The sequence below is a fragment of the Triturus cristatus genome, chromosome 9 (genome assembly GCF_964204655.1).
Source record: "Triturus cristatus chromosome 9, aTriCri1.1, whole genome shotgun sequence".
In the NCBI taxonomy this organism is placed as follows: domain Eukaryota; kingdom Metazoa; phylum Chordata; class Amphibia; order Caudata; family Salamandridae; genus Triturus; species Triturus cristatus.
Window position 1 is genome coordinate 999,655,475 of NC_140592.1, and position 23,002 is coordinate 999,678,476.

At 43.7% G+C, this 23,002-nt stretch overlaps 1 protein-coding gene across 19 annotated transcripts in view; it reads right to left on the reverse strand.

Moving 5' to 3' along the window:
- The window catches only part of NRXN3 (neurexin 3), a 2,213,138-nt gene that overhangs the window by 177,478 nt on the left and 2,012,658 nt on the right, over window positions 1-23,002 (reverse strand). For all 19 annotated transcript variants that reach the window (XR_014968865.1, XR_014968864.1, XR_014968862.1 and 16 more), the window contains one exon: window positions 1,451-1,622. Coding sequence is in view for 14 of the 19 variants with exons in the window: in XM_085626627.1 (XP_085482753.1) it covers window positions 1,451-1,622 (172 nt within the window). In the remaining 5 variants the exon portion in view is untranslated. The remainder of the gene's footprint in view (window positions 1-1,450; window positions 1,623-23,002) is intronic.

Below are 23,002 nucleotides of genomic sequence, written 5' to 3' on the forward strand. Positions count from 1 at the left end.
TTTGTCAACATGTGTTTTGTTTTGCCATGCTTGTTATAAAACGTTGTAGGAGATGCTAGATCCACAGAAATATACAAAAAGAAAAAAATCATTGTTTCTTTTAAAAGGCACTCATTGCCTTAGTCCATGGCACAGAACGCACTCCTTTGTGTGAGGATATGCTCCATGTGGAAACTTGTAAAAGGGCAGCATGCTGTCACCCACAGTGAAGTTAGCCAACTTTTGAGCCATCCCAGATAAATGGACAAAGAGGGCTGGCTGTAACCTGGTATAATTGAATATATTCCACATATAATTTTACTAAAATCAAAAGGTATTGGCTAACACCAGACCTAAAAACACAATGCTGAAAGCCAACAATGGGAAAGTATGCTGGATTCAGGCATCTGACTAGCCAGAGCTACCAAGAACCAACTGGGACCCCATGGCCCTCCATCTATCTGGAAGTGGTTCCATTTATTTTTTTCTCACTCTCCTGTTACTTTAATTGGATTTTTGAGGGGATTGTGGTGTTTTACGAGTTCTTCACATACATCTGCTCATGTTCAGCAAGTGGTGGGTGATATTTTATAGGACAGTGGTGTTGACCAAAATATACCTTGAGATTGTGAAGATGCAAGCGATCCCCACTTTCTGCAACAGGCAGCAGTCCAGGGGGTGACAGAGGAACACTAGAGCAGAAGCCGACAGCAGTAGCAAGAAAGAGGAGGAAGTACCTTTGCTCAGAGACTTACTACCCCCTAAAATCCCCCGTCACCACCTCCCCCATTGTACAACAGCTTGCTGCGTCAAGATCCCCCGCAAACATGTGTCCATCTGCGCCCTCAGCCGGAATTAGACCGCAAGGTAACATTGCTGCCCTCGACCATGCCAGACCCCAATTGCTCTCACACTGGGGGGCGCTCTCTGCCACTGTGCACTGTTTCTACTCATGATGCATTTCTAAGAGAAATCAAACCTACTTCGATTGTTGCGTTAGAGAACAAAAATGTTAACTTTTATTTGTGCATGCTACCATTTAGCCGCTAAGGTGTTTTTTATGATGTCATCAAAGACACTGAAATCTGCCTCACATTGGACACTACCTACGGATGAGAGTCACTGCAGGTCACATGGCCTGATTCAACCAGTCACATTGCACCCACTTCCCTGTGTTGTGCTTTTCTTCTGGCCTGGTGGCGATAGGCAGTGGTGACAACAATGCTCTGCTGGTGTTGGCCTTGATACAGAATCCTTACCTCATTTAGAAGTATTGTATGTAAAGTTTCAGGTTTTTAGGCTGTTGCCCCATGAAAGCATCACCCTGCAGAGGGTGGACTCTTTGGCCTCTCAACCCTTGCAGCTTCGAGGATTTCTCTGTCTGTTGATTCTACACCACCGGAAGTGGGCTTTAAGAGACGGCGAGACAGCAGCAAGGAGAACATTTAGTTAGTGAGACGGAGACACGTACCTGTGGGGAAGTGCTCGTTGACAGGCCAGGTGTCCACCTGCAAGGTCGCGTTGCCTCCGTTCCTCGTGAACCGCACCAGGTGGTACTTCCCGTCGTTCACCGGGGTGCTCTCTTCTTTGATGGATATGTCCACGGTCCCGATGTTGAACAGCACCGCGATCTTTCCTTGCTCCTGCAAACAGAGAGGCGCCCGGTTACAGCTCATGCATCACACAACATGGATATTGTCTTCAATCAATCAATCCACTTTAATCGATTAGTTAAAATCATAAAAGTATATTGTCTTTATTTGCTGCTGCTCAGATTGGCGTTACTACAATGGAACAAACGGACCACGTTTTCTAGTGAGGCAAAATGAATGATTGTCCAGAGCAAAACCACACAGCGCAAATCTCCCTTCATTTACCCAGCTGTAGTGCCTAGAAGGAGAGAGTCGCATCACTAGGCAGGCCGGAAATCACTGGCTCTTGCATTTATAATATGAGATGATCATTCTCCTACTGACTCCTCAGAGAGTCACAAGTCACCTTTACTTTGTATCACGGTGTCTGGTGGTTTCAATTCTAAAATAATGTTGTTGTCAGGTACACGACTTCAAGAACAGACTTTGATGCCATACACACTTTCAGTAAATTCATTATATTTATTTACATGATTTTCGGTAGCAGGAACCTCATCTCAAGAGTGTGGGAGCGCTGTAAATAAGATGCATTTACAAAGTAGAAACGTGACGAATAGTCGATGTTGCACGGAGACAGCAGCAAAGGCATAGCAGTGAAAACACACACCCGTCAGCAAGGCGTGAAGCATGAAACGAGTCATTTAGAGTTATAGTAAGTAAACTACGTAGAACACATTTGGGGGCATATTATCAAGCATGGAGTTAAAATTATCGCCGCATTAGCGGCAGAAAACTGCCGCTAAAGCGGCGATAATGGGTTTGATAATATGCACTTGAGAATTCCAATAGAAGCCCATATTGTCACCAAAACAGCGATAATTTTAACTTTGTTTCTTGATAATATGACCCTTATTCTGTCTTTGTTTTATAAGTCTGAAGTGGGTCAAACGATGGAATTAGCAGAAAGAATGCTGAATTCCTTTGGTTCAGTGTCATGCACGCCAACCACACAACATCCTTCCCTCCGTCTATCTGGCCCGCCCACCTTCCTGCACGAGGCTCTCCCAGTGCCTCAGGTGCAGCACCTGTTGCATCTGTGTAACTATGGCCACAGGTGGATCGGCAGTTCAGCAGGAGATACGTCCTGCTCACGGTGAATCGTGAAGCCACCGGAAGATGCGAGGACTCCGAAGAACGTTCTCTCCCTTCCTCACAATTCTTCAACTATTTTCTCATTCAGTATTCATCGCCATATCTCTGTAGCATCTTCTACCATTTTCTCTTCCCCAGCTTCATCTTATTTTGTTTCCCTCTTATTCTGTTTCACCTCCTCTTGCACTTTTTCGATTGCTTTCTTTCCCTTTTCTGCCTGTCATTCTCTCCCATTTTATCACCCACCTTTGCTATGCGACAATTGTGTTTTTTTTCTACAACTGCCTCTCATTGTCTGCTCTGTTGTTTTTTTCCCATGTTCCAGTTTTCTCCCTGTGTCTTGCATCCTCCTCGGCTGGCTCTCTCCTTGGCCCACGTCATCAATGCATTTTTTTTATCTCTATTCCTCTATATCTCTTTTCCCCACCTGTACTCTCCCTCCTCCGGTCTTCTTAGCAATGTTTCTGTTTTTCAATGTCTATGGATGACTTACACTATTTTTTCCCCACCGTCTTTCACTTGGAATCTGTCTGTCTTTCTTGCTCTGATTCGTTTTCAATTCCCTTCTTCTCTTTTTGTTCATTCTTTCTATACTTTCTCAGCACCCCAAGCATTTCCTTTCTTTTTCGGATTCGCTGCCGTCTACTTCCCTCTCTCTCTCATCACTCTTTCTCTCCCTCTTCTACTCCATCTTTCTTTCCATTCTCTCCCTTCTGCTTCTCACCCTCTATAGTTCTCTCCCACTTGCACCCTCCCTGTCTGAATCTCCATGTTTCTCTCTTACTCTTTCTCCCACGCTAAAAAAAAGTGGCCCACATTGGCATATTGCCTTTCTGCAAAACACTGCTTCGGCGAAATTTTATTTAAAAAAAAAGGGGGTGAAAAAAATGCACAGATTGGTTTTCTCTGGTCACACACACGAAAACAAGTGAGGCCACTTTTGCGCAGGCCCCCTGCCCCCACACAATATGCATATATTAATGGGCCGGCCCAGCGAGAGAAAGGGAGTGACACCTCTGCCTTTGATAAGAAGGTAATGGGTGCCCAGCTACCTCCAGAAAGGCCACTCAGGCACCCACTGGGCCGCTGGCAGCATCGAACAACGCAGAAACTGCCCAAATCGGCCCCCAAGGCTGCTCAAAAAAGCTGCCCACAGCTGGAATTCGGATACCGGCCCCTCGGACATTGCCCAAGTGCCGTGTTACCAATCTGACGCTGTACCCACCCTCTGCCTCTTTCCCTCTCTTTTACCCTCATTCTATCTCCTCTCGCACTCACTCGCCCTCCCTTACCCAAAGCTTGCTAGGAAGGCAGACCCTGCTTCCGAGCTCTCCATTGATTGGAGTAACCACATCTCTGCCTCGTACAGGAATTCACAGACGCAGGGCTCTTACCGCCCCAGAGCTTGAGAGACACCCTCCCCTCCGCCCCCCTCCAACCTCACATCTCTCCAGCCCCTCTTCCACCTGTCGCGCCTGCTGCCCTCCTGGGACCCCATGACCTCTGCAGCTGGGCCCCTCTCAGGCTCTCCATGGCTGGATAGTGGAACCTGTCTGCTCCCTCACAGGCGCGTGAGGGCTGGGATCAATAGGGCGCAGGCGAGCCACTGAGAGGTGCTTTTATCTGATAATTAGCATCAACTTGGAGACAAATTGATTATTAGCTCGGGGTAACAAGAGGGAAATGGCAGGCGCGGATCCCACCATCAGCTGTCTGCGGATCCAAGGAGTATCCCCGTGTGGCACCGCAGGGCAGATGGTTCTCTGTGGGTACTGGGCACAGAGCCACGTGCCACAGCTGCTGTCTACATGGACATGGACAAGGGAATGGTTCTTCCATAATATAATGATCATATATAAACTATACGTATTCAAATCCATCGATCTCTTCTGTGTATGTAAATGGTGAACCAGGTGCGCAGCGCAAGGGGCTCCCACTGAATCCTTGCGCACCCCAGTGACTTGTGCCTTTTGCATGACTCCAAGCTCTTGTGGTCTTCCACTCATGGTCGAGGTTTGTTTTTTTGCTCAACTCTCTTGTGTTTCGCTTGCAATAGGCTGAGACCTCGTTGCAGCACAGGGGCGGTGTTAAAAGAGTGACTTGGGCTGCAAAACAAAACCCTGTGTCAAGGGCACACAAGAAAGAGACTTACTGGTGCAAAATGAGGTGGTTAACTAGTTTCAAACAGTGTCCTCCTGAAGGACAGTGAAAAGCTGCTGCACCATTTTAAAGGAATCTTTGTGCGCAGCAAATAGCACCCGTTTAGCGGGCGCCACCCAGCTGTGCTGCAACCTAACTTTTTAATCACTTAAACTGAAATGTTTATTTCTCAAGAGTGGTGTTTCAAATAAATAAATAAATGTCTTAAGCATGTGGCAATTGAATGTGAAGCCCTTCTATATTGTGATTGTTGAAATCTTACCCCTAATGCTAGTGTTTCTGCTGTCCACCTGGTTAGAAACAGCAGGACGGTGCTAGTTCATGGCTGGAAGTGACGATGGAAGAGTAGGGTTTTAAAGTCTTTCCTGAAAGTGTTAGCTCTTGAGGCTGGCAGAAAGGGTTCCAGGTCTTGCAAGACTTACCTAAAATTGACTGATTGGAGGTATAGGATTTTTTAACTAGTAGAATTTCCACCCTAAAAAAGAGTTCGTGGAAAGGTAGTTTGGTATTCCCATGTGTAGAGCCCTGTGGATAATGCTAGCTAGTTTGAATAGCTTTTGGCTTCTTTGAGGAGCCTCTTTAGAGTGATGTGATCAGTGTGGGAGAGATGTGGTCATATCTTCTTGAGCGGGTACCAACCACGCACATTTTTTTTTCCTAATTTACTTTCCATTGCTAAAAATGTTTAGCGCTGGGAATAACGTAAAAGTAATGTGAAGCAGCGCATAGCGCTGCTTGACATTACTTTGTGTCATGGGGGCGTGCTAAGGGTGGTGCATGAGCGTTCCGATGCAAACACCCAAAGTCTCTCACACTAAACCCAATATACCAAATACAGTAGATTGGGTTCAGCGTGAGAAAACTGCACCCTTTTAAAGTAGGCGCAAGGAAGGAGAAATGAAATGCTTTAATTTCTCCTTCCTTTTCCGACTTTGCAGCACGCATACAAAGTGGGAAAAGCTTTCCCTCGTGTCTAGGCATAGTATTGTGTACCCTTCCTGTACAAAACCTATGCTGGACTCACACACACACACCCTAGCACTATGGCGTGTGGGTGGCGCATGGCATTTGTAATCAGCGCAGGTGCAAGGAAAAGGGGAGGCGAGAGCCATATCTTTGAAAATGTGGCGCTCTCCTGCTCCCTCCCGATCATGCAACGCAGCCTCACGGGGCCTGCACTGTGTTGGAGGAAATTTGGAAAATCACCCCCAATATTCTGGTACGACTGCTAGAGAGTACCTCTTTTGGAAATGTAGAAGGAGCTCAAAATACTCAATATTCTTGCAAAAGGTTACCGACATGCAACAGACACGTTCCCAGCCCCGCGAGCCCTCTGGAGGCCCTGGACTGTCTGGTAGTGCCTCGACTGGGCTTTCGGCCAGCCTGCCTCGGCTTCTTGGACTTATCCAGCTCTCCTGATGGTCCACAGAGATCTCGGGGGCCGAAAATAAGGACACACAGGCTCGAGAGCAGATGTCGGAGCACAGATACTAGGCTGTTATCTGCTTTAATAAGACTGCGAAAGCCAGTCACCAGTCACTGCAAGTGCAGACGCAGCTAGAATACAGGCTGTGGTCCCAAACTGCTGTACTAGCACATTGCAAACTTTTATTATCACTTCAAGAGGCCTGCAATAAACTCAAACTCGCCCCTTCCATGGCACACGTGAGCCCTACATAAAAAGCCTTCAATGTCTGCTCTGTAGTTGGTTATTCACCACGAAAATCCTTCTAATCCAGCAACCCCCACAATACAGTCCTAAATGTTTACCCACCCAGGGCCGTGTCCTCCGCAGTTCACCATCAGAAGTGGATGTGATGGTAACAACGTCATTGGTTTGTACACAATGCATCATCAGGTGTAAAATGCATTAGATTTTACTGTCTTACTGCATATCTAGAGCTTAATATGCCATACAAGTCTATGAATAGTGGGATTCCTGGAGTCTTTGTGGAGTGCATGGTCAACAGATTGTGCATACTTTTCCTTTATGGAGGCGTAGAGTGCAGTGTGTGGGATCCCAGGATGTGCTTTACGCATGGTGCACTGAACTGATAACCGCATCCTATTGAAAATATATTCAAATTACAACAGCATGATTGGCATGATTTACAAATTCGAAAGTATAGTTGAAACTGAAAATGTGGGATCATAAGTTAGCGAATCCCTAATTTTAAAGGATCTTTGGGCATGATGTACAAAGCATTTTTCTGGTTACAAACGGCCCGATTCACAGAATAGGGCCACCTTGGTTTGCTGGGGACTGGAAAAATGCGTTTTCAAATGTATAACATGCAAATTGGTAACTTGTTACCAAATCACATTTTGCATTTGTGATTCAGTATTTGAAAGGAATGTGTTTAGGGCGACCCTTCCAAATACCGAATCTGTATGGTATGAATTATTGTTCTGCAACCGAATTCCGGTTGCAAATTAGTAATACTTTACCACCAGTTGAGAACTGGTGGTAACCCATTCACAAAGGGTAAGGGCGTGGTCTCCTTACCCTTTGAGAAAGTAAATAATATTTTTAAGAGAAAGCAGTGGCCCCACGGAACACAGCCTACTCTTTAACAATGAAACTTCAAGGTCTCATTTTTTTCTTTTTAAACGCACCCCATTTTCCTTTAAGGAACAAGGGCTGCATTGAAAAAAAGACTGCTTTATCAAAAGCAATCACAGACATGGTAGTCTGCTGACCTCACCAGGCCACCATCCCTGTAATGGCTGTAATTCCTAATGGGTCGCAAACTGCGACCTACCTCATCGATATTCATGAGGTAGGTTGATTTGTGATACACAATGAACCCCTAAATGAAACTCAATTAGTCTTATAGCTTAGGAATACCGATTTCTCAGTCGCGATTCGGAGGCAATCGCAATTAAGAAGTCACAATTCTTAATGTTTCTACAGCTGGACTCTGTTTAAAGGAAGTGACTCATTTTCAACAAAACTGGGTTATTCTATTTACAGGTCAATTTTTGCTTTGTTTTTCTGGTCTGTATTGGCATGTGCATTCGCAGCGTGCACTCAGTGCCCTTCTGTCTCCTCTTTCTTCTGTCTCTTTGGGGTTGAACCAATCTGCTGCTGATTCAGTATGTGGCCTTCGCTCACAAATGTTATATATGGTGAGCATGTGCCTTCCTATGATTTTTCTCTGGCTGACTCAAAATGTTCACAAAAGGGGGGGGGGGGCTAGAGGAGGTTTAAGGACCTGCGGGAGCCAAACTCCCCACTTATGTATTCCCATCACAAAAGAAGCCCCGGGTTCATAGTGTTAGGGAGGTCATGTGACTCGAAGTGCCTTCGTGCATAACAGGGGATTTCCCTTTTTAAGGACAGTTCCCCTCACACACCAGAGGTGTCATGCTTCATCATGGGGGTACCTCCTCGCGTGAGAGACCTAGTCCTCACGCGGGCTACAACCCCCTCGCTGTGAGAAAGGAGCTCAGGGATGTTTTGATAAGGAGGGAGGGTGTACTAAAACCCTATGAGAGCTTGGTGTGATGAAAGAAGTGCAGTGCTTTGATATAAGTGGTTAAAACTGGCTTGAATTTTGGCGCCTGCGTTACGAGCTATATTCTGTTTTTAATCCTGGCACCGTGCAGCTGAATAAAAGTTACATCATAGCTGACCCTGTAGCCAGTTTTAACCACGTGTGGTCTGTGGTCCCTAAAATTCTACTTGGTTAATCTTTGTCTTTCTGTAAGATGCTCTGGTCTATTTGTGGCTGATCCAGTAGTCAGCCTTCGGTCACCAAACTAATGGGCCAATATTTTGCTGTCTTTAGGATCTCCTGTCTTCTGCTATGATATTTTTTGATCTACAGACTGGTGTCTATGATGCCACTCTTGGTGTTTATCTGCCTGCGCGTAGGGCTCTTCACTTTGACAAGATCTTGCTGTTCTTATTACCATAAGACTTTTGGTTTGGAAACAGGAGGGCTCCAGGCATCAGCACCATCCTGGAGACAGTAAAGGCCTTTCGGCCACTTATCTCTTCTGCCCCTCTCTCCTCTATCTCTTATGCTCTCCTTTCTCCAGCTCTGTAAACATAATACAGACATTTCTTGTACACCTCCTATCGCCTGACACCACCCCTCTATCCATCTCTCTTTCCTTGCACTTTGCTCTTAATCTCCACATTCATCTCTTTGTTTATATATTGATATCCTATCACCAAATCTACATCTCTCTCTCTATAGTTATCTCTACTCATCCCAGACTCCCCCACATACAACTCTCTCTACCGTTCTCACTCACTCTACTATCCACAGCTGGTCATGCTATCTCGGTTTGTAACTCTAGCTTGCAAGTCTTTTATTGTCAGCATTGAATCTATGCCCATCTTTCTCACAATTTATCACCATATTGGTCTAGTTTACTCACTGCACATTACTCTCACTCTCTTCCTCTCATCCTGCGTTTCACACAATTCTCTCGCATCGTCTCACATTTAATAAAACACCTTAAAATCCTCTATCTCAATAAATCATTCCCTCTCACATCATGACTCACTGTAAAATGTCATACTCTTTCATCATCTCTAACCTCCCTTCATGTTTCTAACAAATGTCCCATTACATCTTATTTCTCTCACTAAATCTCACCTTCTTGCACCACTCTCACCACAGTAAATCTCACCATTTTGCAAAATCTCTCTCAGTATCACAGTTTTGCATTGTCTCACACTCCACTAAATTTCGCACTTGTGCTAAAACTTTTTCATTAAATCCCATCATCTCTCTCACTAAATCACACTTTCTTGTACCATTTATCATCCCAAGAAACCTCACTTACATAGTCTCTCTAAGCACGGCCATACTGGGACAGAAAATAGGTCAGGGTACCAAAATATATTTGGTCCTCATCAGAGAATCAGATTCCTAAAATAAGTGGCCCACATTTAAGGATCGGGCGGTTGTAACTTGCAAAGACACCCTTTATATGTGTTTTTCAATGTATGGGTGCTTGATGCAGGTAATGGTTGGGGTAATATCACGAACTCAACAGTGAAAAACGGCCCACCAGGCCATAAATGAGGCCCACAAACAGCCAAAAACTGGCCCATTCAGTGACCTGTCAGACAAGCCCTTCTGGCACTGCTAGACTTCCCTTTCGGCCAGCCCGACCCTATCTCAATGTAATTCTTATTCTCTTGCCTCACTTTTTTTCACATTGCATTTCTGTTCCTTTTCCACCTCCTCTCTCACAATGTTTGCATCCATTCAGTCATGCGTGAGGAGACGGGCCGCTTCGCCCGAAGAAATGGCAGGCTTCCCGCCAAGCTGCTCGCCTCAGCTGTACCGCGGCTGACGGTCTTCGCCGCCTCAGCAGCTTCCGTGCTGTCCCTGTTTCACGGTAACGCCCATCTCTGCTTGGTTCCAGGCAGGCTAGACTGTTCGCCCGGCAAGGCAGACAGAAGGCCACCGAGTCACCTGCGCCATCCCTCGTGCCCCGGATTCAGGTGCCCGCGCGCCTGCCAGATCAATTGAGAGGCCATGGCTCTGCTAATGCAGACAAAACCCTCTCGCGTGCCTGCTTCTCCGCAGTAGAGCGGCAAAGTTTTATAACACGATGACCGGAAGGACCACCAACCGCCTTTGTCAGGGACATCTTAAGGATTTTGGGGGCCCTGGGCCAGAGGTATTTTTGGGGCCCCTCTTTGGAACAGCTTCGAATTTATGATCCATTTTCAGCTCTTTCATGCCCTCTTTGGACATGTGACTGGCAATGCATAGACACACTTGTTGAAATTCTAACTGTGTTTATATCTAATATTCAGATATAATTATGTGTTTTCAATATTGTATCACAGCAGCAGCTAACTAATATTATTGCAAATAATCTCTGTGACACCCTCCCATTTCTCATATGTGAGGTCCTGGTTTGGTCTAAAAGAAACTTCTTTTTATGGCTGTTGCATGAAACATAAACACAACATTTTCTCTGCAAAATATCTGTAATGCACTCTCACACATCACCCTCATTTAAAATAATTTAATGGAAAACGGTATTTAAAAAATATGTTTAAGAATTATTCAAAGTCATTCGGACAAGAATCTGCAGCACAGACTTGGCTCCAGGGGGCCCCCTGAAAGGCTGGGGCCCTGGGCCAGAGCCCACTTTGCCCAGGCCTTAAAACGTCTCTGGCCTTTGTGACTTCCGGTTCTGTTTCTCTGGAATATAATAATAATAATCATGGTAATACATTCTTCTCCTTCTTTTTCTTCTTCTTTTTCTTCTTCTTCTTCTTCTTATTATTATTATATTACATTTCCTATTTATTTTTTAATACTTTATTAGTGGTCCTATTGTAATTGTTGTATTATAATATCAATAATAATAATTTAGTTTACTAGTCGGAATAGTAGGACCCCTAGCAATAACAATAATGGCAATCATAATATTTAAGTACCAATGACGACTACTTATAACTATGGGATTAAATATATAAAGATTGATAAAAAAATGACGCTAACACTCCTTTTACAACTTATGTTGCCTAACAACACTACTCCCACCACTTCAAATACTACTACTGCTATTACGGTCGCAACTATCATTTTAATGCTAATGAGAATGGATGTTTCATGCAGGCCTTAATTGGTCCTGATCTCAAAGCAGCGATAGCCAGGGTTAATAATAAGTGTGCTCAATTGCACTCATTTTTTATCAACTTCAGAAGAATGGAAAGCAAGGTTGCCATGTGACTATTAAAAGCTTTTGAATACAAGTATGCAGTAGATGCACAACTCTAATGAGAACGTTTAAAGGAATAGATAGTTTCAAAGGGCTGTATGACGCAATCCCGCATGTGTTTAGCGAGCATGCCTTTACAACACCAGCAATAGCACGAACGCGTCATTACAACAAGTTCCTTTAGCACGCAAGTCATTTCAATGACTTGCCTTAGGGATGCACATTATTTTGGAATAGTTTCATTTACTATTCCAACTCCAGTCCGCGCAACAGTAGGGAAGGTGTTGCACTTAAAGTCCAACACCACTCCACCAATGAGCCCGCTAAAGGAAGTTGTTGTAATGACTTGTAATGACTTGCTTGCTAAATGAATGCTTGGTTTGTTCTATTGCCGGCGTTCTAAAGGCACAGTATGATTCCAGCTTTGTAATGAAGGATGTGTCCCATTTCAAAGCCCTGCTTCAGTGTAACCCCTTCCACCTATATAGAAAGACAAGGCAAGTTGGCAAAGTCCATGCACACGCTTGAAAGAGAAAGCCAACAAACAAGTGACTGACAAACATGCTTGAGCTGGCACTCCTTATCATCTGAGAATGCTTCTTGACCTTGACCTAGATGGAGCATTTCTATCCATCAGTTTGAGTAACGTCAGTGAGTCTCACTCATTCTTAGATGATGTCACATGTTTCCAATGCTTACTGACTCAAACTGCACCTCATTGGTGAAACACAATAAAACCAAACAGTTGGGCGCCTTCTGTGCCTCTGCAGTGAGGACGGAATCTATAACTTTTTTAGTGCATTGCTCATTCAGGCGGATTCAAGAAATATCACCATACAGAAGGTACCCTTCTGCAATAACACGGAACAAGATGGCATCAAAGGAGTGGAATGCTAAATTGCAGAATTTCCACAAGTTACAAAACATTCACCACAACACAGGAATTTCTGCATCTAGCTGAAGCCAGCAGGAATAAGGCCCAGGGAGACTGGTTTAATTGCTAAGTTTGGCTGACCAATTAAAGGTTTGGACATCTTTCACTTCTCCAACACCACACCCAATTTGGGAAAGCACTGACTTTCAAATTAGAAAAGGTTCCTATGCAATTATCGCTGGAAGGATGACATGTACCAAAAAGATGGCACCTTGGCTCTAAGCCCGTCAATCTTGCCCAATTTTATTAGTTCAATCATCTATGCCAAAGAAGTACAAAACGATTTCCGCTGTTTATCCTAAGGCCATATGGTCACACAGCTCTCTGATTGCTATCGTGTCCCACTACAGTTTACACAGGTACAATATTTCAAAATAAAGCAGCTTTGTTTTTTCACAGTCTGTGGTCACTTTTCCAGCACTTATACATCCAGCATGCTCTAAAAATCAGCAAATTTGGTTTGTGTCCACTACAGGTTTCATAGATTCGTTTTGAGCTATGGGTTCAATGTTGATAATGCTTCTACTTGGATTGCTGGTGTTATAATTTTTCAATCAGGCAATCGGGAATCGGTGAATTACACATGTAAGAACGGAGACAAGGAAAACGCTTGGATGGAACTTATCATGGCTCCGACTGATTATCTGAAGCTACTGTGTTGAGACTTCGGAGACTTTGCGTTTCAAGAAACATTGTGACAAACATAGTGAATGGATACAACTGCTTAGTACTTTTTGGACTTGAGACACGCTTTGATGAAAAGCAAAAAGATTATCAGGTCGATTGATTACATAAGAGTCATATAGGACTACTAGAGAGCCTTGAGGAAGCCCCGCTATGGCGAAACGCGCGCCGGCAGTTGTATTTGATAAAGAAAACAATAAATTGGAATGATCTGCAGCTACGTTGCCATCCAATGATGTTGAGCTACTTATGTTTTTGAAGTGTGCTCAATGCATTAGAGGATGAAAGTAACACATATATGCTGTGCTCTGGTGTCATTTCTTTAATTATAATTTACATGTTGGTGCCGTCTTTATCTTTGTTATATTTTTCATGTGTTCATACCATGGATATTTGAGAATGTTTTTCAGGTGCTTGAGCTGTGTTCATACAATATATTGATAGTGTCATTCAGGAGTTTTAACTGTGTTCATACTGTTGACATTTGAGAGTGTTCATCTAGTGGTTTGGCTGTATTTGAGAGTATTCAAGTGTTTTTGCAGTATTCATACTATGGATATTTGAGTGAACTTTAGGAGTTATAGCTGTGTTCATACTTTGGATATTTGAGTGTTCTTTCGGTGTTTTTCTATGTTCTTAGTATGGATACATGATGTGTGTTTCTGTTGTTTTAGCTGTGTTCATTTTGTTGGGGCGTTATTCGCTCAGTAAGATTGGGGGGGGGGGGGAGGTGGAGTTCAGATTTTCCCATAGGCACTTTGGCACACCATTTTAAATTACATTACATGGCAAGCAGGGTGCATGAGGGGGAATCAAGGGGCAGTGAAAAGTCAGAGCAACACATTGGTCAGGAGACTAAGTGAGAGAAAACACAATCATTTGTAAAATAACCAACATCTTTGAGGACTTTCAAAACAGAGAGAGGGAGAGTGTGTGTGCATTTTTGTCGGTGTGCATGTAAAAATTCCTGGTGAATTCTGACAGACACCTTACTATACCCGACTGAAAGTAGCTGTTCCCAACGATTTACCACAAAATGCATTTATTAGGGGTGTAACACACCAAACACGCCCCTGAAGCTACATATTAAGGATATTTGAGAGTGTCCGTCCATGTTTATAGTATGAATCTATGAGTGTTCTTCTGGTGTTTAGCCCTTTTCATACCATTGATATTTGAGAGTGCTGCAGTGTTTTGCTGTGTTCATAGTGTGGATACGAGTGTTCTTCTGGTGTTTCAGCTGTGTTCATACTATCGACATTTGAGAGTGTTCTTCTGATGCTTTTGCCGTGTTCATACTATCGACATTTGAGAGTGTTCTTCTGCTGTTTAGCCCTTTTCATACCATTGATATTTGAGAGTGCTGCAGTGTTTTGCTGTGTTCATTCTGTGGATACGAGTGTTCTTCTGGTGTTTCAGCTGTTTTCGTAGTATCGACATTTGAGAGTGTTCTTCTGATGCTTTTGCCGTGTTCATACTATCGACATTTGAGAGTGTTTTTCTGGTGTTTAGCCCTTTTCATGCCATTGATATTTGAGAGTGCTGCAGTGTTTTGCTGTGTTCATACTGTGGATACGAGTGTTCTTCTGGTGTTTCAGCTGTGTTCATACTATCGACATTTGAGAGTGTTTTTCTGGTGTTTAGCCCTTTTCAAACCATTGATATTTGAGAGTGCTGCAGTGTTTTGCTGTGTTCATACTGTGGATACGAGTGTTCTTCTGGTGTTTCAGCTGTGTTCATACTATCGACATTTGAGAGTGTTCTTCTGGTGTTTAGCCCTTTTCATACCATTGATATTTGAGAGTGCTGCAGTGTTTTGCTGTGTTCATACTGTGGATACGAGTGTTCTTCTGGTGTTTCAGGTGTGTTCGTACTATCGATATTTGAGAGTGTTCTTCTGGTGTTTCAGCTGTGTTCATGCTATCGACATTTGAGAGTGTTCTTCTGGTGTTTCAGCTGTGTTCATACTATCGACATTTGAGAGTGTTCTTCTGGTGTTTAGCCCTTTTCATACCATTGATATTTGAGAGTGCTGCAGTGTTTTGCTGTGTTCATACTGTGGATACGAGTGTTCTTCTGGTGTTTCAGGTGTGTTCGTACTATCGATATTTGAGAGTGTTCTTCTGGTGTTTCAGCTGTGTTCATGCTATCGACATTTGAGAGTGTTCTTCTGGTGTTTCAGCTGTGTTCGTACTATCGACATTTGAGAGTGTTCTTCTGGTGTTTAGCCCTTTTCATACCATTGATATTTGAGAGTGCTGCAGTGTTTTGTTGTGGTTATAGTGTGGATACGAGTGTTCTTCTGGTGTTTCAGCTGTGTTCATACTATCGACATTTGAGAGTGTTCTTCTGATGCTTTTGCTGTGTTCATACTATGGATATTTGAGAGTGTTCTTCTGGTGTTTAGCCCTTTTCATACCATTGATATTTGAGAGTGCTGCAGTGTTTTGCTGTGTTCATAGTGTGGATACGAGTGTTCTTCTGGTGTTTCAGCTGTGTTCGTACTATCGACATTTGAGAGTGTTCTTCTGATGCTTTTGCTGTGTTCATACTATGGATATTTGAGAGTATACTTTGGGTGTGTTGCTGTGCTCAGCAGTTCTCAGTTGAGATCAATGATGTGTGCAGAAACTGAAAATATGTTTACTGCTTAGAGAGAAGCAGATGGAATTTACAGACCTGTATTAGCCCGTGTTATGACAAGGGTTAGCATCATCTGTTGGTGTTGCATAGGTTGCCAAGATGAGATGTACAAAGTAAGATGGTAATCTGTTCAGCTGGAACCATGGAGACTACATTTCTCTCCTTTTTTAGTTACTGTGAGAGTGTGTGGTATGCAATCACCATAACAGTCACAATGCATCAAACACTGTTGCTAGAACAAGCGTTCAAACATTGGAATGGCCAACGAGAAGAGTGCAAAGCCAATAGACGTAGCCTTGGCAAGCTGGAGCATTTACTTTTTGTTTTAAATTGCAAGCATATGTCACAGAAGTATTAAAAAAAACAATAATGGCACTGCCTAAATTTGTTCGCCATATGCTTGCAATACAAAATTAATTTTAAAGAAAATAACCATTCTCTATAATTTAAAGTATGGTTGCTTCCTAGCAGGCAGTTGTATTTTGAACATTTATAGACATGCTTCTTATTTTAATGCATATCAAGGGAAAACATGATTAAAAAAAAAAAGATAATATTGGCTCTGAATGTACAGTAACCTGAAGATATAGTTTAAATATTCAAAGATGACAAAAAATGATAAAGAATAGAAATCAAAATACATAGGCAAAGTAAAGTATCAATCCGCCAGGCCTGGCACTGAAGTGCTCTTTTTTTTCAGGTGTGCACGCGTCATCAGGCAAAATGATTGACAATCATTGATACAAAAAAATAGGTATCGTAGAGTACCAAACACCAATGTGCACAGGGAGACACATACTAGGGCACGAGGAGTGCATGAAGAACATTAGACAAAATGTCAGCACGCTCAGTGTACGAAAGCCAGTGGCTCAAGTACAGAGACCCTTTGCCCCAAGCTGCATGCTGTGGTTGGTGGAAGCAAAATGTGAATGGCAGTGGATAAGACCAATGGTTTAAGAGGGCTGCTGCCGACCCCCAATAAGTTTAGCTATACGTATATATGTATGCATTTGTTTTAGTTAGATTAGGCTTGCAAGATAGTTGTGTACAGTGACCAAGAACATATGAAACTGAGTTTTAGCAATTTACAGCACGATAGGGCCATTCAAATCCTAAGACTTTAATTATTTTTCATCATCAAAGACATACCATCCAATGAACTTTGGTATAGAACACATTTGAAATTCATCAGCAAGTCTCTGCATGTTTGTCACTATTTTGTAGCACTTTTGCAAACTGTCAAACATTTAAAATAAAAGTAAGCAAAGAACCATAGGTTGCAATATCTGTATGTACAATGATTTTAATTAAAGTAATTACAAATGTATGTATTTCATTTGCAACAAGAATGAGCTATTACCAGTGGCTTATATGTAAAAAGCAGCAAAGTTCTGTAATGGGTATCTCAAGTGTGTACATAAGTATTTTGTTCTACGGTGAGAACCATGGCAGCTCCATCACTAGAGTAATGCCCCTAAGAAATGTTGTTCCAACATGGCGACACCTATATGTCCTGTACAAAATGCCAGCTTCTTCTAAACTACTGCAGATTTGAAGCATTTTACTGTTGCAGAATGACTTATTGAATCACACTACAGCAATTAGGGAATATGCCTGAACTTTCTCCACCACCTTTTAGTTTATGGCTTTCATACTCTTACTGTAAACAACTTTTTAGAACCTTAACAACACGATTTGAGGTAAGGAACCAGACAGGGAAATGTACAAATTGCTATGTTTCATGTATTAACTATTTAAAAATAACATTGGCTCATTAAAATAGCAACAACTTTATCAGCCACTGATTATTTGAAAATGTGTGTATTAAGTACATCCAGCAAATTCAAGAAAAAGTTTGGGAAGGAAACTTGAGCAGTAAATCTGGAACAGTCTTTGACTATAAGGGTAAACGAGCAGAATCCATCACCTGCTGTAAATTGCTGCTCACCTGCCGTAGAGCCGCCTTCTGTGGCTGGGGCGAACCCGTCAGAGCGGGCCTTCGATCGATGCCATGAAATATGAATGGAAAGAGAGAGTAGGAAGAGAGTGAACCAGAGATAACGGTGATGAATCGCCGGTGCTTTGGCTGTCGACTGCATGGCTCATGCACTGGATGGCGGCCATGAGTCTGGCTCTGCCATATCAAACACAAGACTTTCAGGCATAAGAAGTCTAGAAATGTCCTCCATACACTGGGAAAAATGCTAAGCTCATGGTGGACTTTAGTTATATGAAAGACCCCCACTTTGGACGTTTATCTATGTAAATAAAATAAGTACAAAGAGCTCCACAGTTGCTTTTTACTTAGAGAAAATCTGTCGAGGAGGTCCTAGACAGCGTCAATTTGAGAAGAAATGTAGTGTCCTTTAAGTTGTTATGCGAAAACGACGCTAATTTAAACAATATATTTAAATCATTGTGAATGGAGATTGAAGAAATTATTAAATCAATTGGATATTTCCATTTAGAGGATTTCCGTAGACGGAATACGTCTAGGATCGACAGCGAAACGGGAAAAGAGACTCTATGTTGAAATAGTGTTCGAAGAAATGCTTTTGGTGTTTCTCAGAGGCAATAGGAGAGGTGGTTTTTGGAGGTTTAGATGAAGGCATTTCAAGCTTCCACACTGCAGACAGAATAGGACTGTCTCCGTGTGCGCGCTCGTGGAAATAGACATGGGAGGATATCTCAGATTTAAGGGTGTCAGGTCATCATTCTGAGAGGTCCATGATTTCTGCAGCTAAATAGCAATTGCACGGGATGAGGTATCCACCGTGTGCAGTAAGACCTCCACAGTATGGGTTCCACAGCTCACAATGGTGAAAAATATGTTAATATTGCATGATCTCCTTTTCCCGTCTTCACACTCAAAATGTCCAATATTGTCCCTGCACAAATTCCACTAAGGCAAAATGTGTGCAGTGAAAAATGTAGTATTACGACACCAGGTGTGCTTTGGAAAACTGTAGCTTGCGTCGAAATCAGGATCAGTGTCCCATTCGTAATGAGAGCCTGTGGCCATCATTCCTATGGCCATCATTCCAGGGAGGTGCTAGCACCCATCGAAAAGATGGCCTTGGTGTCAGAAACTGGCTGGGGCATTCAGCAGACAGTGAGCGGCTCAATGGAAGCCTATGTACTGTTGAACAAGGCTGGCCCAATGGGACGACTGTCCAAAGGATGTGACTCGGTATTCCGTGCACTTTCCCAGAGCCTAATATTGTGTGTCGGCGCACCTCACACACCAGGATCTTTGTAAGGGGCAAGCCATTCCTAGAACCAGAGCCCCGGGCAGTGTGCCCATGCATAGCAGAGGCCGACAGCTTGTAATTCAATTATATACGTTTCCCGGAACCAGAGCCTAAGGCAGTGTCTCCATGAAAATCAGAGGAGGCCAACTTGTAATTGAATTACATAAGTTTGCCAGTACCAGACCCTAATGCAGTGTGTCTGTGCATCTCAGAGACAGGAAGCTTCTGAATGGGACATGCCAGCCCCAGAACCAGAGCCTAGTTCAGTGTGTCTGTGCATCTCAGTAACAAAACCTTTTCTCACTAACAATCCTCTCCCAGACCCAGCCGCGGATCGGGCAGATAAGAGCAGTCCGGCAGTGGGGCCGGGTTGGGCGGGGATTCGACAGACGACCACGAGGGTAAATTTAAATAAATAATTAATTTTCCCTCATGGTCGTCTGTTGAAATCCCCCCACCCGGCCTCACCGCACTTACCTGCACCGGATGCGGCTGCCCATACCAGAGCTCAATGCAGTATTTCTGTGCATCTCAAACCAGGGTCCTTTTGCTTTGGAAACACCAGTCCCAGAATCTTAGCCTAAGGCAGTGTGTCCATGCGCATCAGAGGTAGACAGCTTGTAGTCCAATTGCATATGTTTCCCAGAGCCAGGGCCTAGGGCAGTGTGAAGGGAGCGTCTGTATGCAGCACTCCATCCCCAGTAACAGAGCCAAGTGCAGTGCATCTGTGCCTCTCAGAAGAAACACATTTTCCCACTGACGCCCTTTCCCAGACACAGATCCTAATAGGGGGTTTCTGTGCACTTCTGAAGTGTCAGCTTAATTCACAGGCAGGCATTTGGTCGAGGCCATTTCAGTGGATTGTTTGACGGAACCCCACATACATCTACCCTGCGTGCCTTTACAATGCAGTCGCGTCCCCGACTGCGACGTTACCACGGGTTTGTTACTTTACCACACAAGTTGGTGCAACGACTTGCTTTAGGGCGCGCTTGACTTTGGAATAGTGTAAATTACTATTCCGACTCCAGTCTAGGCAACAGTAGGGGAGGTGTTGGACTTAAACATCCAACACCACTCCAACAACGCACCCCCTGAAGCAAGTTGTTGTAATGATTTGCGCGGTCAAGTAATGCGTGGTAACGTAGCAGCCTGGGTAGTGACTGCATTGTGAAGGCAGGTCGTTGTTGTGACTGCGGAGTAAAGGATGTTTCCCATTGCAGTGTTTCTATGCCCTCCAGATGTGCACCCTCCTTTCACTGACAAACCTTTCCCTATTTGGAATGCAGTGTGTCTGTGCACATACGAAGCACAAGCATATCTCACTAAAGCAGTGCTTCTGTGCACTTCTGAAGTGCAAGCTTCTTTCAGTAGTTAGCCTTTCCCTCAGTCTAATGCAGTGCTTCTGCGCTCTTCAGAAGTGCAGTCTTCTTCTTTTACTAGCAAGTCTTTCTCATAGTCTAATGCAGTGTTTCTGTGCTCTTCACAGGGCAAGCTTCTTTCACTGTCGAACCTTTCCCAGAGTCTAATGCAGTGCTTCTGTGCAATTCACAGGGCAAGCTTCTTTCACTGTAAAACGTTTACTAGAGTGTAATGCAGTGCTTCTTTGCACTTCACAGGGCAAGCGTCTTTCACTGTCGAACCTTTCCCAGAGTCTAATGCAGTGCTTCTGTGCAATTCACAGGGCTAGCTTATTTTACTGTAAAACGTTTACTAGAGTTTAATGCAGTGCTTCTGTGCAATTCACAGGGCAAGCTTCTTTTACTGTCGAGCCTTTCCCGGAGTCTAATGCAGTGCTTCTGTGCAAATCACAGGGCAAGCTTCTTTCATTGTCGAACCTTCCCAGAGTCTAATGCAGTGCTTCTGTGCAATTCACAGGGCAAGCTGCTTTCACTGTAAAACGTTTACTAGAGTCTAATGCAGTGCTTCTTTGCACTTCACAGGGCAAGCTTCTTTCATTGTCGAACCTTCCCAGAGTCTAATGCAGTGCTTCTGTGCAATTCACAGGGCAAGCTTCTTTCACTGTAAAACGTTCACTACAGTCTAATGCAGTGCTTCTTTGCCCTTCACAGGGCAAGCTTCTTTCATTGTCGATCCTTTCCCAGAGTCTAATGCAGTGCTTCTGTGCAATTCACAGGGCAAGCTTCTTTCACTGTAAAACGTTTACTAGAGTGTAATGCAGTGCTTCTTTGCACTTCACAGGGCAAGCGTCTTTCACTGTCGAACCTTTCCCAGAGTCTAATGCAGTGCTTCTGTGCAATTCACAGGGCTAGCTTCTTTTACAGTAAAACGTTTACTAGAGTTTAATGCAGTGCTTCTGTGCAATTCACAGGGCAAGCATCTTTCATTGTCGAACCTTCCCAGAGTCTAATGCAGTGCTTCTGTGCAATTCACAGGGCAAGCTTCTTTTACAGTAAAACGTTTACTAGAGTTTAATGCAGTGCTTCTGTGCAATTCACAGGGCAAGCTTCTTTCATTGTCGAACCTTCCCAGAGCCTAATGCAGTGCTTCTGTGCAATTCACAGGGCAAGCTTCTTTCACTGTAAAACGTTCACTACAGTCTAATGCAGTGCTTCTGTGCAATTCACAGGCTAGCTTCTTTCACTGTAAAACGTTCACTACAGTCTAATGCAGTGCTTCTTTGCCCTTCACAGGGCAAGCTTCTTTCACTGTCGATCCTTTCCCAGAGTCTAATGCAGTGCTTCTGTGCAATTCACAGGCTAGCTTCTTTCACTGTAAAACGTTCACTACAGTCTAATGCAGTGCTTCTGTGCAATTCACAGGGCAAGCTTCTTTCACTGTCGATCCTTTCCCAGAGTCTAATGCAGTGCTTCTGTGCAATTCACTGGGCAATATTCTTTCACTATAAAACGTTTACTAGAGTCTAATGCAGTGCTTCTATGCAAATTATAAGTAAAATCTTCACCCACTAATAAAGCTTTTTAGAAACCCAATTCTAATGCAGTAAATCTTTGTAATCCGAAGTGCAAGCTTCTCTCACACTAAACCTCTCCAAGAACCTGTGCCTAATGCAGTGATTCTGTACATATTACGTGTGCACGCTTCTTTTTCACTTGTAAACCCTTCCCAGAAACGGATCCGACTACATTGTGCCCACACACGCGACGCGGGGGCCTTCTTTCAAGGTCATATAACTCCTAGAACGGAAGTCTAATGTAGGTGTTTGTGTGCCTCAGGAGTGCAAGCTTCTCTTGCTGTGAAACTTGTTCCTTAACTTGATCCTAAACAATGGTTCTGTGAACTTCAGAAACAGCAGCTGTACTAACCAACCTTTCCCAAAAGCAGGGCCTAACATTCGGAAGCAGCAAGTCTCTGCCAGGGTCCCCCATAACCTATTTGCAGAAGGAGAGCTCTGTGCAGTGTTTCTGTGTACCTCAAAAGTGCTCACTTTTTTTATTATCAATCCTTTAGCTGAATTAGTGTCTAATGCAGTGCTTCTGTGCGCCTCAGAAGCAGTGGGCTTCTGTTGCACTATCATACCTTTAGCTGAATTCGCGCCTAATGCAGTGCTTCTGTGCGCCTCGAAAGAGCTGTTTTTTTTTACTATCAATCGTTTGACAGAGTTAGTGCCCAATGCAGTGCTTCTGTGCGCCTCAGAGGTGCTCGCTTCTTTTACTATCAATCCTTTAACATAATTAGTGCATAATGCAGTGCTTCTGTGCGCCTCAGAGGTGCTCGCTTCTTTTACTATCATACCTTTAGCTGAATTAGCGCCTAATGCAGTGCTTCTGTGCGCCTCAGAGGTGCTCGCTTCTTTTACTATCATACCTTTAGCTGAATTAGCGCCTAATGCAGTGCTTCTGTGCGCCTCAGAGGTGCTCGCTTCTTTTACTATCATACCTTTAGCTGAATTAGCGCCAAATGCAGTGCTTCTGTGCGCCTCA